The 14,409-nt window shown below is 46.0% G+C and overlaps 1 protein-coding gene across 2 annotated transcripts in view; it reads left to right on the forward strand.

Annotated features, from left to right (window-relative positions):
• Window positions 1-14,409, forward strand: part of EGFLAM (EGF like, fibronectin type III and laminin G domains) — a 475,563-nt gene that overhangs the window by 392,444 nt on the left and 68,710 nt on the right. For both annotated transcript variants that reach the window (XM_030193055.1, XM_030193056.1), the window contains one exon: window positions 9,673-9,853. In XM_030193055.1, coding sequence (XP_030048915.1) covers window positions 9,673-9,853 — 181 coding nt within the window. The remainder of the gene's footprint in view (window positions 1-9,672; window positions 9,854-14,409) is intronic.

A 14,409-nucleotide genomic window follows, 5' to 3' on the forward strand; every position in this document is an offset into this window, starting at 1 on the left:
CTGTAAGACTTTAACACTGGCTAAACGAATAGAAGTTCTTAAAAAATTAGAAAACAAACAAAGTCAAGCATCTATTGCTAAAAAATATGGTGTAAATCCCAGTCAAATTTCATGTGTCTTGAAGCAGAAAGATCAGCTTCTGGAAGACTGGCAAAACAATACAAATCCACACAGGAAACGTAAAAGGGGGGGAGAAGCTGAGGAGGTAGAAGATGCTCTTCTTCGGTGGTTTTCTCGAGTCAGGAGCAGACAGTTTCCTGTCAGTGGTCCATTGCTTATGGAGAAAACTAACCAGCTAGCTGAAAGTCTTGGACTAACTGAATTCAAAGCCACTGTTGGATGGTTGGAAACATGGAAGGAGAGGAACAACGTAAAATTCAAGAAACAGCATGGTGAGAAACAAGACGCTGATGACTTTGGTGCTGAAAATTGGGTTGTTTCAGTTCTTCCTACCATCTTGAACGAGTTTGTACCTTCTTGACATTTTCAATGCTGATGAAAACGGTCTCTACTGGCGAGCGATTCCTGAAGGAACACTTGCAGTCAAACATGCCGAAACTACTGGAGGTAAAACGTCGAAGGAACGACTGACGATCCTCCTTTGCTGCAATATGGATGGGAGTAAGAAGTTGGAACCCCTTGTCATTGGAAAGTGCAAATAGCCCCGTTGCTTCAAGAAAGTTAAGTGACTTTTCCAGTCTTTTGCATTGAGTGTCACATGTATGATTATCTCCCAATTGGTGAGGTGTCATATGTGTGTGCCCGATGCAAAGAGCTCCTAGCTCTCAGAGAACGTGTCCGTTCTCTTGAGGCTAGAGTAGCAGACTTGATGGAGCTGAGGGAGACAGAGAGGTACATAGAGGAGACCTACAGGGATGTTGTAGAGAAGTCCCACCTCCAGTCAGGTAGCCCCTGTGCTACCTTGGAGGAGGGAGGTCTCCTAGAAGGAGAGCATCACCCTGGTGAAGTAGGAAGTACTCCTGTAGCCAGGACCTGCCCACCAGGGGATGTATTATCCTTTCGCACTGAGGATATACAGTGGTGGAAATAAGTATTTGATCCCTTGCTGATTTTGTAAGTTTGCCCACTGACAAAGACATGAGCAGCCCATAATTGAAGGGTAGGTTATTGGTAACAGTGAGAGATAGCACATCACAAATTAAATCCGGAAAATCACATTGTGGAAAGTATATGAATTTATTTGCATTCTGCAGAGGGAAATAAGTATTTGATCCCCCACCAACCAGTAAGAGATCTGGCCCCTACAGACCAGGTAGATGCTCCAAATCCTCGTTACCTGCATGACAGACAGCTGTCGGCAATGGTCACCTGTATGAAAGACACCTGTCCACAGACTCAGTGAATCAGTCAGACTCTAACCTCTACAAAATGGCCAAGAGCAAGGAGCTGTCTAAGGATGTCAGGGACAAGATCATACACCTGCACAAGGCTGGAATGGGCTACAAAACCATCAGTAAGACGCTGGGCGAGAAGGAGACAACTGTTGGTGCCATAGTAAGAAAATGGAAGAAGTACAAAATGACTGTCAATCGACAAAGATCTGGGGCTCCACGCAAAATCTCACCTCGTGGGGTATCCTTGATCATGAGGAAGGTTAGAAATCAGCCTACAACTACAAGGGGGGAACTTGTCAATGATCTCAGGGCAGCTGGGACCACTGTCACCACGAAAACCATTGGTAACACATTACGACATAACGGATTGCAATCCTGCAGTGCCCGCAAGGTCCCCCTGCTCCGGAAGGCACATGTGACGGCCCGTCTGAAGTTTGCCAGTGAACACCTGGATGATGCCGAGAGTGATTGGGAGAAGGTGCTGTGGTCAGATGAGACAAAAATTGAGCTCTTTGGCATGAACTCAACTCGCCGTGTTTGGAGGAAGAGAAATGCTGCCTATGACCCAAAGAACACCGTCCCCACTGTCAAGCATGGAGGTGGAAATGTTATGTTTTGGGGGTGTTTCTCTGCTAAGGGCACAGGACTACTTCACCGCATCAATGGGAGAATGGATGGGGCCATGTACCGTACAATTCTGAGTGACAACCTCCTTCCCTCCGCCAGGGCCTTAAAAATGGGTCGTGGCTGGGTCTTCCAGCACGACAATGACCCAAAACATACAGCCAAGGCAACAAAGGAGTGGCTTAGGAAGAAGCACATTAGGGTCATGGAGTGGCCTAGCCAGTCACCAGACCTTAATCCCATTGAAAACTTATGGAGGGAGCTGAAGCTGCGAGTTGCCAAGCGACAGCCCAGAACTCTTAATGATTTAGAGATGATCTGCAAAGAGGAGTGGACCAAAATTCCTCCTGACATGTGTGCAAACCTCATCATCAACTACAGAAGACGTCTGACCGCTGTGCTTGCCAACAAGGGTTTTGCCACCAAGTATTAGGTCTTGTTTGCCAGAGGGATTAAATACTTATTTCCCTCTGCAGAATGCAAATAAATTCATATACTTTCCACAATGTGATTTTCCGGATTTAATTTGTGATGTGCTATCTCTCACTGTTACCAATAACCTACCCTTCAATTATGGGCTGCTCATGTCTTTGTCAGTGGGCAAACTTACAAAATCAGCAAGGGATCAAATACTTATTTCCACCACTGTATCTCCAAATGTTGCCCGGGAGGGAAAGGTTAGGACAGCTGTTGTACTTGGTGATTCGATCATTAGGCATATAGATAGCTGGGTGGCTGGTGGACGTGAGGATCGCCTGGTGACTTGCCTGCCTGGTGCGAAGGTGGCGGACCTCACGCGTCACCTAGATAGGATTTTATATAGTGCTGGGGAGGAGACGGCTGTCTTGGTACATGTGGGTACTAATGACATAGGAAAATGTGGGAGAGAGGTTCTGGAAGCAAAATTTAGGCTCTTAGGTAGAAAGCTGAAATCCAGATCCTCCAGGGTAGCATTTTCTGAAATGCTACCTGTGCCACGCGCAGGGCACAAGAGACAGGCAGAGCTCCAGAGTCTCAATGCGTGGATGAGACGATGGTGCAGGGAGGAGGGCTTTAGATTTGTTAGGAACTGGGCAACATTCTGGGGAAGGGGGAGCCTATTCCGAAAGGATGGGCTCCATCTTAACCAGAGTGGGACCAGGCTGCTGGCATCGGCGTTTAAGAAGGAGATAGAGCAGCTTTTAAACTAGAAATGGGGGGAAGGCCGACAGTCGCTCAAAAGAGCATGGTTCGGGATAAGGTATCTTTCAAAGATATCACCATAACAGGGAAGATAGAGTATCCTGATAGTGAGGTTGCAAAAGAGATTGTAGTAGATCGGGTATCTTTAAATAACAATAAAAATCAGACAAAAGATTGCCAATTAATACTGTCTAGTACTAAGCATGATGTACTTAGGAACAACAAACATAGTTTGAAATGTCTATATGCGAATGCCAGGAGCCTAAGAAATAAGATGGGGGAGTTAGAATATATTGCACTAAATGAAAAATTAGATATAATAGGCATCTCTGAGACCTGGTGGAAGGAGGATAACCAGTGGGACACTGTCATACCGGGGTACAAATTATATCGTAGTGATAGGGTGAATCGGATTGGTGGAGGGGTAGCATTGTATATTAACGAGAGCCTTGAATCAAATAGATTGAAAATTCTGCAGGAAACAAAACACTCCTTGGAATCACTGTGGATTGAAATTCCATGTGCAAAGGGGAAAAGGATAGTGATAGGAGTGTACTACCGTCCGCCTGGCCAGGACGAACAGACGGATGCGGAAATGTTAAAGGAAATCAGGGACGCAAACAAACTGGGCAACACAATAATAATGGGGGATTTCAATTACCCGCATATAGACTGGGTTAATGTAACATCTGTACACGCAAGGGACATAAGATTTCTTGATGAAATCAAGGACAGCTTCATGGAACAGCTAGTTCAGGAGCCGACAAGAGAAGGAAAAATACTAGACTTAGTCCTTAGTGGTGCTCATGATCTAGTGCAGGGGGTAACGATACGAGGGCCGCTTGATAACAGTGATCATAATATGATCGGTTTTGATATTGGCATTGAAGGAAGTGAAACTAGGAAATCAAGTACGCTAGCGTTTAACTATAGAAAAGGTGATTACGACAAAATGAGAAAAATGGTGAAAAAAAGACTGAAAGGAGCAGCTCGCAGAGTAAAAAACTTGCATCAGGCGTGGATGCTGTTTAAAAACACCATCCTGGAGGTTCAGGACAAATATATTCCACGTATTAGAAAAAAGGGAAAAAAGACTAAACGTCAGCCGGCGTGGCTAAACAGTAAGATAAAGGAAATCATTAGAGCCAAAAAACAATCCTTCAGAAAGTGGAGAAGAGAACCAACTGAAAGTAACAGGATAGATCATAAGGAATGCCAAGCCAAATGCAAAGCGGAGATAAGGAGGGCAAAAAAGGACTTTGAGAAGAAATTAGCGTTGGAAGCAAAAATACATAGTAAAAATTTTTTTAGATACATTAAAAGCAGGAAACCGGCCAAAGAGTCGGTTGGGCCGCTGGACGAAAATGGTGTTAAAGGGGCGATCAAGGAGGACAAAGCCGTAGCGGAGAAATTAAATGAATTCTTTGCTTCGATCTTCACCGAGGAGGATTTGAGGGGGACACCGGTGCCGGAAAGAATATTTGAAGCGGGGGAGTCGGAGAAACTAAACAAATTCTCTGTAACCTTGGAGGATGTAATGGGTCAGTTCAGCAAGCTGAAGAGTAGTAAATCACCGGGACCTGATGGTATTCATCCCAGAGTATTAATAGAACTAAAAAATGAACTTGCGGAGCTACTGTTAGAAATATGCAATCTGTCCCTAAAATCGAGTGTAGTACCGGAAGACTGGAGGGTAGCCAATGTTACTCCGATTTTTAAGAAGGGTTCCAGAGGAGATCCAGGAAATTATAGACCGGTGAGTCTGACGTCGGTGCCGGGCAAGATGGTGGAGGCTATTATTAAGAATAAAATTGCAGAGCATATACAAAAACATGGACTGATGAGACAAAGTCAGCACGGATTTAGTGAAGGGAAGTCTTGCCTCACCAATCTAATGCATTTTTTTGAGGGGGTAAGCAAACATGTGGACAATGGGGAGCCGGTTGATATTGTATATCTGGATTTTCAGAAGGCGTTTGACAAAGTGCCGCACGAAAGACTCCTGAAGAAATTGCAGAGTCATGGAATCGGAGGTAGAGTATTATTATGGATTAAGAACTGGTTGAAAGATAGGAAGCAGAGAGTAGGATTGCGTGGCCAGTATTCTCAGTGGAGGTGGGTAGTTAGTGGGGTCCCGCAGGGGTCTGTGCTGGGTCCGTTGCTTTTTAATGTATTTATAAATGACCTAGAGATGGGAATAACTAGTGAGGTAATTAAATTCGCCGATGACACAAAATTATTCAGGGTCGTCAAGTCGCAGGAGGAATGTGAACGATTACAGGAGGACCTTGCGAGACTGGGAGAATGGGCGTGCAAGTGGCAGATGAAGTTCAATGTTGACAAGTGCAAAGTGATGCATGTGGGTAAGAGGAACCCGAATTATAGCTACGTCTTGCAAGGTTCCGCGTTAGAAGTTACGGATCAAGAAAGGGATCTGGGTGTCGTCGTCGATGATACGCTGAAACCTTCTGCTCAGTGTGCTGCTGCGGCTAGGAAAGCGAATAGAATGTTGGGTGTTATTAGGAAGGGTATGGAGTCCAGGTGTGCGGATGTTATAATGCCATTGTATCGCTCCATGGTGCGACCGCACCTGGAGTATTGTGTTCAGTACTGGTCTCCGTATCTCAAAAAAGATATAGTAGAATTGGAAAAGGTACAGCGAAGGGCGACGAAAATGATAGTGGGGATGGGACGACTTTCCTACGAAGAGAGGCTGAGAAGGCTAGGGCTTTTCAGCTTGGAGAAGAGACGGCTGAGGGGAGATATGATAGAAGTGTATAAAATAATGAGTGGAATGGATCGGGTGGATGTGAAGCGACTGTTCACACTATCCAAAAATACTAGGACTAGAGGGCATGAGTTGAAGCTACAGTGTGGTAAATTTAAAACGAATCGGAGAAAAGTTTTCTTCACCCAACGTGTAATTAGACTCTGGAATTCATTGCTGGAGAAAGTGGTACGGGCGGTTAGCTTGACGGAGTTTAAAAAGGGGTTAGATAGATTCCTAAAGGACAAGTCCATAGACCGCTATTAAATGGACTTGGAAAAATTCCGCATTTTTAGGTATAACTTGTCTGGAATGTTTTTACGTTTGGGGAGCGTGCCAGGTGCCCTTGACCTGGATTGGCCACTGTCGGTGACAGGATGCTGGGCTAGATGGACCTTTGGTCTTTCCCAGTATGGCACTACTTATGTACTTATGACTTTCTGTGTCATATGAGGCTAACGCAAATTCATGGATGACTGGGGAAATTTGGAAGCAGTGGCTAAAGAAATTAGACACTAGAATAAGGGTACAAAAGCGTCAGATTTTGTTGCTTTGTAATAATTGTGCTGCACACAGGGATGATGTCAGGCTGTCTAACATCAAGGTGGTCTTCCTGCCACCAAACACTACCTCTCTGATCCAACCTATGGATCAGGGCATAATAGCCCATTTCAAACAACATTATCGGGCTCTTGTGCTACGTCGTCTGATGAGCGTTATGGATGACCAGACTGGCAAGGATAAATGTGCTGTTGAACTGGCTCGTAATCTATCACTGTTGGATTCCCTACATATGCAGAAAGAAGCCTGGAATCACGTTACACAGGCAACCATTGTGAACTGCTACAAGCGGGCAAGCTTTGTTACGGATGTGGAGAGGGACGAAACAGAAGCAGCTGTTGCAAACGCGTCAGATGAACAGGTTATTGACATCCCAGCCAGTGTTACTGAAAAGGAGTTTCATCGCTACATAGCTGTTGATTACGATCTACAAACAGCTGACGACAGCACTGATGTCGAGATATGCGCCTACAAGCAGGCAACAACGGCTGATGATGAAACAGATGATGAAATGAGCAGCGAGGCACATGCTGACAAAATTCAACAACCTTCTCCTGTGACTTTTGCAAGAGCGCTGGATAGTCTCAACACCGTGCGGGCCTATCTGAAGTAGGGGCGTAGCCACGGGTGGGCCTGGACGGGCCCAGGCCCACCCATTTTCCCTCCAGGCCCGCCCATCCGCATTGCTGTCTCTATCCCTTTTGTCTCACGGAGGCAGCGCTTCCTTCCTGCCCTGTCTTCTCCCGAAGCTCCGCTGCATCGGTCCCTCCCTGCAAGTAGAATCCTCCTTCGCCGGTCGCGCTGCCATGCAATTGCACATGCAGCTACGCTCTTCCCCCTGCCGCGTCTATCTGGCCCTCTGTGATGCACTTCCTGTTTAGGGCCGGATGAACGCGGCAGGGGGAGGAGCGAAGCTGCGTGTGCATGGCAGCGCAGCGTGACCGGCGAAGGAGGATTCCACTTGCAGGGGACCGATCCAGCGGAGCTTGGGGAGAAGACAGGGCAGGAAGGAAGCGCTGCCTCTGTGGGACAAAAGGGATAGAGACAGCGCAAAGGATGCGGATGGGCGGACCTGGAGGAAAAATGGCTGCGCTGCTGGGACATGGGAGGGAGAGGAGGAAGGGGCTGGAGGGAAGGGAGAGAGTTGCTGGGACATGGGAGGGAGAGGAAGAAGGGACTGGAAGGAAGGGAGAGAGCTACTGGATATGGGAGCGAGAGGAAGAAGGGACTGGAGGGAAGGGAGAGAGCTGCTGGGACATGGGAGGGAGAGGAAGAAGGGACTGGAGGGAAGGGAGAGAGCTTCTGGGACATGGGAAGGAGAGGAAGAAGGGACTGGAGGGAAGGGAGAGAGCTGCTGGGACATGGGAGGGAGAGGAAGAAGGGACTGGAGGGAAGGGAGAGAGCCGCTGGGACATGGGAGGGAGAGGAAGAAGGGACTGGAGGGAAGGGAGAGAACCGCTGGACATGGGAGGATAGGGAGAGAAAGAGGGGAGATGGATGGAAGGATGCAGAGAGAAAGGGGAGAGAGTGGAAGGATGTGGAGAGAGAGAGAGAGGGGAGACTGAACAGAAAAGGGTAGAGAGATAGAGACACTAGATGGAAGGATCAGGAGAGAGGGTAGATGGGTAGAAGGATGAGGAGAGAAAGAGGGAAGACACTGGATGGAAGGGTAGGGAGAAAAAGGAGACGCTGGATGCAAAAGAAAGAGGGGAGCTGCTGGATGGAAAGAGGGAGAGGACAGAGTAGGGAAAGACTGGAGAATAAGAGGAAGAGGCATGTGGAGAACAAGGGTGAGGAAAAGATGAAAAGCCATAGGTGGTGAATGGACAGGAAACCCTGGCAAGAGAAAGACGAAGGAAAGCAGAATCTAGAGACTGGGAGCAACACAATGAGGAAAAGTAAATGGCCATACAACAAAGGTAAAGAAAATAATTTTATTTTAATTTAGGATAAAGTAATATGATACCTGTGTTAATAAAGTTTCAGAGACCAATACTTCCTTCCTTAGGTCAGGAGAGGATACCATAACAGCGTTATGCTGACCTGAGGCAGGAGTTTTGGCCTCTGAAAGCTCATTGAAAAGGGTGTTAGGCTTTTAAATAAATTTTCTGAAACCTGATGCACTGAAAAGCAGCACTTTACCCCTATGTGACAAATGCATCTGATTAGTGTGACTAAATTTTGCTGGGGAAGGGGGATAGAGAGAAAATTTTGTGCCCACCCAATTTAGGTTCAGGCCCATCCAAAATTGGCAGTCTGGCTACGCCACTGATCTGAAGGCCACTGGATGTCAGTGCTATGACAGTTTTTACCGTCTGGCAGATGTAGTCTATGGAACTCACAGACCCAATAGTGTACAGAGGACTATAACTGATTACTTCAAGTAAGCCTAACATCAGTTAACGGAGACTGTATACTGTACGTATAATAATAAACAGTACTGTACATATGTTTATCAGATGTCAAGCTTCTTTAGGTCACAACGGTTAAGTGCACGCTCCGGTTAACTGCATGTATTTCTTTGGTCCCAGACCCTTGCAATTAAGCGGATTGCACTGTATTTCTATAGAACTACTAGACTTTAGCACCAGAAGTTCCAAGTATGTTTCTTATTTGGCAGGTTGACCCCTAGTGGTAGTACTGCCATACTACCATAAGGGGTCTTTTGAAATTGAGTAGCAGTGGGGCTGGGTGTGAAAGGGGATTGCTCCTGCCTTCACACTATACCACCAACATAAGTGCTGGGGGGAGCAGCTGCCACTTTGGTTCATGGGGGGGAATGGGATGAGGGGATGATATTACCTAATGATGCTGCTGGAGAGGGTCAGGAATGGGTTGGGTGACACTCTTAGGGGTGTGTGGTTTATAATGGGGGGGGGGATTTGCCAGGAGTGGGGGGGGGGGGGGTTCTGTTTGGGCAGCAGCCATGGCCACTTCTTAACAAATTGCCCTGAAATGAAAATTTATAAAAACAAAATGAAAAAACCTGTAAATGATACAGAAAACTAAACAAAATTATTATTTTTTGTCTGCATGCACCTAGAATGAATGCATATAACACCAAAGAGGCAGAGTGTTGCAGAAAGTAAATGTCACTCAGGCAGAATTACTTAAAATATTGCTAAGACAGAAAAATCCAGGTATAGACTCACCTGTGTATTTTTTCTCTCTCTTCTTTTAAAGATTATCCTGAATGACCATACAATCCAGTTAAACAAAGGATCGCTGTCAGGAGTGAATGTGGAAAATGCTGTCCATCCCTGTGTGAATGTTCCATGTGCTAATGGAGGCAGCTGCAGACCAGTGCAAGACAGCTATGAGTGTGATTGCCCCTTAGGTTATGATGGAAAGCACTGTCAGAAAGGTAAACCTTTGCATGTCTGTCAAATATCTTCTCTCAGAGATACAATTGCTTTAAAAATAGGGATACAGATATCTAAAATAAACACTATATATGTTGGTGGATATAAAGGCTACCATACGAAGAGAATTAGCAAAGACTGAAAGGGATATGAGGAGGTTATTTAGTCTGCCCCTTGACTTCAGACAAGATACCCTAAACCAACCCAGGCTGATACTTTTTCTCTTAAACATTCTCTGGTGATAGATTCAGCCACTCCCCATGGTAGAATGGTACAGTCCACACAAAACACCTTATGAAATGAGACTTAAGGACCTAAATATGTAAACCATAGAAGAAAGGAAAGTGAAGAGATAAGCATTCAAATATCTGAAGATATAAATCCCGCACAGAAAGCAAACATTCTTCAGTGAGAAGAAAGCTGTACAGCATGAGGTTGTTATATGAGATTCCAAGAGGGTAAACTAAGGAATAATACTAGGAGATATTTATTTTCAAAAAGGGTGATTAGTGCAAGGAACAGCCTCCCAGGAACATAAAGGAGGTAAATACAGTAACAGAATCCAAGAAAACCTGGAATATACATAGATGATCCTTCTGCAAAGAGAAAGCCAGAGATGAACTGAGATTCATGCATTACAAGAGGAAATAAATTGGGCACACCAGATAAGCCTTGTGTTTTTTTTAATCTGCCATCATAATCTCTGTTTCTAACCTAAACTGACTCTAAATTTAAATGTATTACTTTTTGTTCTGTTCTTACTTAGGATGTGTGGAATTCCCATACTAGTTTACAAGAGGCTCTGTCACAGACTCCGCACCAAATCATATATTTTTTTGAGATCTTGCCAGGTATTTGTGACTTGGATTGGCCACTGTTGGAAATAGGATGCTGGGCATGATGGACCTTTGGTCTGTCCCAGGGTCGCTTTACTCATACTACCCCTCTCCTCAAGTCGCTTCACTGGCTCCCTATCCGTTTTTGCATCCTGTTCAAACTTCTTCTACTAACCTATAAATGTACTCACTCTGCTGCTCCCCAGTATCTCTCCACACTCATCCTTCCCTACACCCCTTCCCGTGCACTCCGCTCCATGGATAAATCCTTCTTATCTGTTCCCTTCTCCACTACTGCCAACTCCAGACTTCGCGCCTTCTGTCTCGCTGCACCCTATGCCTGGATAAACTTCATGAGCCCCTACGTCTTGCCCCATCCTTGGCCACCTTTAAATCTAGACTGAAAGCCCACCTCTTTAACATTGCTTTTGACTCGTAACCACTTGTAACCACTCGCCTCCACCTACCCTGTACCCAAGGGCCCAGAAACACTGCCTGGTTGCCAGCAGCTGCCGCTGCAGCACATTGCAGCCCTCCTCAGTCCTACCTTGAAGAGTCTACAGGGACAGGAAATAATCCCACTCCTTCCTGCCTGCTACCGCTACTCTGCATGACAATGAGCCAGGACGGTGCTGCCGAGTTTTAAAAATGGCAGCCGAGACTTCTGAGACCCATGACATTATCATGCATAATCAGCTACCAAGGTAATTCCCCCCCCCCCCCCCCCACAATAGTATTCATAATGGCAATTAGGTATGAAAAAGACAACAGGGAGACCAGGATTGCATTCTATACATCACATTCACTCCCCCCCCCCCCCTTCTTAAGGTACTGCTACTCTGTAAAACAATTTCTTCGTTAGAGAGTTAACGTTGCATCAATATGGCACCTATAACTGGATCCTTTCCTGAGAGTTGATGGTCACCTAAACTCCTTGGTTGTCCCAAGGTATTTTTAGAAAGGCCTTTTAATTAGGGGTCTTCTGTTTAATCCTTATCGTATTTCCTGTTATTGGCCAGTTTATTTTCCCAAACTGGCCTTACCAACATGCAATATAGCCGCTAATATTCAGCGCATCGCCAGCTAAATTTGGTGGCCAAACTGAGCCGCTGAAATAGCAGGCCTATCTTTGGCTGGTTTCAACTTAATTGGCCAGTGCTGAACATTGACTTGGCCAGTTAAGTTGAAACTGGCCAAAATTAAACCTAATATTCAATGTCAGTTGCTGGATAGGGCCCGACATTGAATATCTGAGCTCAGCACCAACAGTTGGAGGAAGCCTGTCTAACTCCGCAGACTGAATATCGGCCCTTTCTTCCCTTAGATTATTTTCAAGGTCTAGAATGCAGGATTTTGCTTCCTGGAGCTCCTGTTCCCTATCATTCCTTCCCTGAGAGAGTTCCTCCATACTATGGGCCAGTGCTTGGCATTTATCTTCCAAGACCTGCTTATCCTCTTTTAAATTCTCCTGTACTTCTATCCTTTTAGCCAGTTGGGCTTTTAATTCTTCCTTAGCCTTTGCATGCGACTCCCTCGTCTCCTGAGTTTGGACATCATGCTTTGTTTTGGCTTCCTGACCTAATTCCTACTCCAGGCACCCCAGGAGCTTCTACTCCTGGCTCAGGTCCCTCTGTACTTGATGGGTCAATTTTTGGCTTTGAGCTATATATAACATCATGTTAGCGTGCTTTAAGTCCTCCGGTAACCCAGTGGCTTTCTCGAGCTCACCTACTACTTTTGCCACTACAGGGGCATTTTCTCGCTGGCTGTCCTGGACCTGTGTCTCCAGATCCTGTCTTTCCCTGGCAAAGGCCTCCTGTAGCTGGGACACTTCTACCTCCTCCTCACCACAGAGCTTTTGCTCATCTGCCAGCTTACCCTTCAGAGCTGTTAATAGGCTTTTGCTTACTTCATTATAATTTTGTAACTTCGCGACTTCAGCTTTTGATTTCTTTTCTAAGGTTCCTTTGGCTTCCTGCCATTCCACTTTCACTACTTATTCCCTGCCTTGGGACTCCTTCAACACCAACACCGCAAGGGTTTTATCCACCTTTTCATAATGCCCAGCTGCCATTGCCAAGTCCTGCATCCAGACTTTGTTATCGTCCCATGCCTGAAGTAATTTATATTTAACTGTCTCCTCCCTGGGATCTACCCTCTTCAAGTCATTTATCTCAGGTTCTAATAGGGTTTGTTTGTTTCTCAATTCAAACCAACACTCTAATCTTCCATTGTTTTATCGCCATCCCCAATCCTCTTTTCTTCATTGTTTCTCCAAATTTCAGAGGTTGGGTTCTCTCACTTTGTTTACTTCTGGCTTCTTTTTTACTTTACCCAGGCCTTTACTACTACTACTACTTAACATTTATAAAGCGCTACCAGGGTTACACAGCGCTGTACAATTTAACACAGAGGACAGTCCCTGCTCGAAGGAGCTTACAATCTAAAGGTCAAAAAAGTGCAGTCAATCAAATTGGGGCAGTCTAGATTTCCTGAATAGATGAATAATGGTTAGGTGCCGAAAGCGACATTGAAGAGGTGGGCTTTGAGCAAGGATTTGAAGATGGGCAGAGAGGGGGCTTGGCGTATAGGCTCAGGGAGTTTATTCCAAGCATAGGGTGAGGCGAGGCAGAAAGGGTGGAGCCTGGAGTTGGCGGTGGTGGAGAAGGGTACTGAGAGGAGGGATTTGTCCTGTGAGCGGAGGTTACGGGTAGGAGTGTAGGGGGAGATGAGGGTAGAGAGGTAATGAGAGGCTGCAGATTGAGTGCATTTGTAGGATAATAAGAGAAGCTTGAATTGTATGTGGTACCTGATCGGAAGCCAGTGAAGTGACTTGAGGAGAGGGGTGATATGAGCATATCGGTCTAGGCGGAAGATAGGACGTGCAGCAGAGTTCTGAACGAATTGAAGGGGGGATAAATGGTTAAGTGGGAGGCCAGTGAGGAGTAGGTTGCAGTAGTCAAGGCGAGAGGTAATGAGAGAGTGGATGAGAGTACAGGTGGTGTGCTCAGAGAGGATAGGGCGAATTTTGCTGATGTTATAGAGAAAGAAGCGACAGGTCTTGGTTGTCTGCTGAATATGCGCAGAGAAGGAGAGGGAGGAGTCGAAGATGACTCCAAGGTTGCAGGCAGATGAGACGGGGAGGATGAGGGTGTTATCGACTGAAATAGAGAGTGGAGGGAGAAAAGTTGGTTTGGGTAGAAAGAATATGAGTTCGGTCTTGGCCATGTTCAGTTTCAGGTGGCGGTTGGACATCCAGGCAGCAATGTCGGCTAAGCAGGCCGATACTTTGGCCTGGGTTTTCGCAGTGATGTCAGGTGTGGAGAGATAAAGCTGGGTGTCATCAGCATAAAGATGATATTGGAAACCATGAGATGAGATCAGCAAGCCCAGGGAAGAGGTGTAGATTGAGAAAAGAAGGGGTCCAAGGACAGATCCCTGAGGAACACTAACAGAGAGCCTTATTTCTTTTCCTGGTTTTCTGGCTCTGACCTTCTGACCCCCTGTCAAACTCCTGAATCTTGACATTCCGTTGAGGACCTCACTAGTTCCTTACCTAATGTTATTCGCTCGTTCCCTTCTAACATCCAGGACACTCAGTGCTCTCCCTTCCTAGTGGCACTACTTGCTTCAGCTATAGGAAGAACAACCTTTTGCATCTTTTCATGGGGTTGGATCACTTCCCCACTCATCTCTTGTTCACACAGCCTACACCCCACTCC

The sequence above is a fragment of the Microcaecilia unicolor genome, chromosome 2 (genome assembly GCF_901765095.1).
Source record: "Microcaecilia unicolor chromosome 2, aMicUni1.1, whole genome shotgun sequence".
Lineage (NCBI taxonomy): Eukaryota > Metazoa > Chordata > Amphibia > Gymnophiona > Siphonopidae > Microcaecilia > Microcaecilia unicolor.